The sequence below is a fragment of the Entelurus aequoreus genome, linkage group LG17 (assembly GCF_033978785.1).
Source record: "Entelurus aequoreus isolate RoL-2023_Sb linkage group LG17, RoL_Eaeq_v1.1, whole genome shotgun sequence".
Classification (NCBI taxonomy): domain Eukaryota; kingdom Metazoa; phylum Chordata; class Actinopteri; order Syngnathiformes; family Syngnathidae; genus Entelurus; species Entelurus aequoreus.
Window position 1 is genome coordinate 24,253,792 of NC_084747.1, and position 2,500 is coordinate 24,256,291.

Sequence of the window (2,500 nt, forward strand, 5' to 3'; positions counted from 1 at the left end):
TGTGCGTGCGTGCGTGCGTGCGTGCGTGTGTGTGTGTGTGTGTGTGTGTGTAAAAGAAGGCTGAAAAGCTTCGGGTCGTGGATAACGAGACTGACCCAAAAACACAATGAGCTCAGCTGTAATCTGTCTTGTCCGCACACACACGCGCACACACACACACACACACACACACACACACACACACACACACACACACACACACACACACACACACACACACACACACATTTGTTGCTAAGGAAATGGAGTCCATCTAAGCGTAATAATAGCAATCAAAGTAATAATAAGTGGTAATCTTTCTAGCAAACAAAGTGCGTAAAAGAGGAAAAAGAAACGAACAAAAATCTGTGGTTAGAAAAACTGTTGACTGTTCTGTCACTCATTGTCGTCATGGCAACAATCCACGACATCAATCATGTTGGACAATCAGAGGAAATGTCATTCCAGGCCAGGCCACTAGAGTGCATGTTAGCCACTTCTTTTCTCTAAAAATACTAGTTGAAAAAACAACTAAGTGGAATAAAAGAAGTAAGGAGAAAAAGTTGCAATGTTGAAGCTGCCATGTAGGCTGTTTTTTCTTCTTTAGAAGGGTGACAACATAATAAGGACTCAATCAATGTTGTCATGAATGATTAAACCATGACTTGACATCAAATTAGTGCAATGCATGTTTTGTGTGTTTGCCCTACAAAAAGTAAGAAGGCATAAAACAAAGATAATAAAATGGACACATCTGAAGGAGATTTAAGCAGTGAAAGTTAAAAACCAATAAACTGTCAAGACTTCAAATCAATGGGAAATGGGGAAAATATTCAATACAATCTTTTTAACTTCATATCCACAGATAGCTCTGAAGTCGGTTCAATATTTAATTGTTGAAAGTAGAAAAAATAAATATATACATATATATTTCTTATTTTTAACAATTTTATGAGTGGGGCCCTTTTGGATCTCCAATCATTTTAGAGGGACTTAGTTGCAACTCTCACAAGGACTTCAAATGTGTTTAAGCAAGCAAGTATTGACGGTCAATTGAGCATTTTAAAAACAGCCTTTTCTTTGACAACTTTGTCTTCACATGGACCTGAAGTCCATTTAAAAGTGGAATAATAAAGAAATGATCATGTATGACTTCTATTTAGTGTTTATTACTGACAACCTTTCACAAGTCTATATATTGTATATGACAATGGCTCCCACATCTTATTTATGTGGCTTCTATTTCAGCCCTAACAAGTTCCACACTTTCATCCGGCCTCTTGGGCAACTACCGTACGTTGGGGATGCCACCATTATCATTCATTCTTCATGCCAGCAGACCTTGTACAGTAAGTGATTGTTCTATTATCTTTTTCTTTAGCTCTTAGCAATACTGCTACATGATGCTTCCTGTTTGACTGCTTGGAAAACATCCTCATTATATTCATGCTCAAAAATAGACTTATCTGGATCATGCCTGGTCCCAAACTAGTCTTTGTTGTCTCTCATCACGTCTGCAGGATTAGTCAAAGTTGTAGTCTTTGTTGTCTCTCATCACGTCTGCAGGATTAGTCAAAGTTGTAGTCTTTGTTGTCTCTCATCATGTCTGCCATTATTAGTCAAAGTTGTAGTCTTTGTTGTCTCTCATCAAGTCTGCAGGATTAGTCAAAAGTTGTAGTCTTTGTTGTCTCTCATCACGTCTGCCATGATTAGTCAAAGTTGTAGTCTTTGTTGTCTCTCATCACGTCTGCCATTATTAGTCAAAGTTGTAGTCTTTGTTGTCTCTCATCACGTCTGCCATGATTAGTCAAAGTTGTAGTCTTTGTTGTCTCTCATCAAGTCTGCAGGATTAGTCAAAAGTTGTAGTCTTTGTTGTCTCTCATCACGTCTGCCATGATTAGTCAAAGTTGTAGTCTTTGTTGTCTCTCATCACATCTGCCATGATTAGTCAAAGTTGTAGTCTTTGTTGTCTCTCATCACGTCTGCCATGATTAGTCAAAGTTGTAGTCTTTGTTGTCTCTCATCACGTCTGCCATGATTAGTCAAAGTTGTAGTCTTTGTTGTCTCTCATCACATCTGCCATGATTAGTCAAAGTTGTAGTCTTTGTTGTCTCTCATCACGTCTGCCATGATTAGTCAAAGTTGTAGTCTTTGTTGTCTCTCATCACGTCTGCCATGATTAGTCAAAGTTGAGGGAAACACATGCAGGTCATGCTCATCATCCCACTGGGATCATCATCACTTAGTCAGTGTCATAAATCAACAAGTCAACATATTAGTGCTACTTTATTGGAACTGATTGAACTAATTCATGTCTATTAAAAACATTCTTTTGTTCAACAAAACAACAATTGGAACGGTATAAATTCAACACTAGAAAATATATTTTTTAAATGTGTAAATATAAATACATTTGGTATAAATTAAATAAAATATAAGAAAAAGTGTAAAATGTAAATACATTCAGTATAAATTAAAATAAAGTATTGAAGTTACAAATATAAGTACATTTGGTATACAT

General features: G+C 36.7%; 1 protein-coding gene across 6 annotated transcripts in view; it reads left to right on the plus strand.

Moving 5' to 3' along the window:
* LOC133632729 (putative histone-lysine N-methyltransferase PRDM6) overlaps positions 1 to 2,500 on the plus strand; it is a 157,888-nt gene that overhangs the window by 17,176 nt on the left and 138,212 nt on the right. For 5 of the 6 annotated variants that reach the window (XM_062025355.1, XM_062025354.1, XM_062025357.1 and 2 more), the window contains one exon: positions 1,228 to 1,328. The exons of the other annotated variant lie outside the window; for it this stretch is intronic. In XM_062025355.1, coding sequence (XP_061881339.1) covers positions 1,228 to 1,328 — 101 coding nt within the window. The remainder of the gene's footprint in view (positions 1 to 1,227; positions 1,329 to 2,500) is intronic. 6 annotated transcript variants of the gene reach the window in all.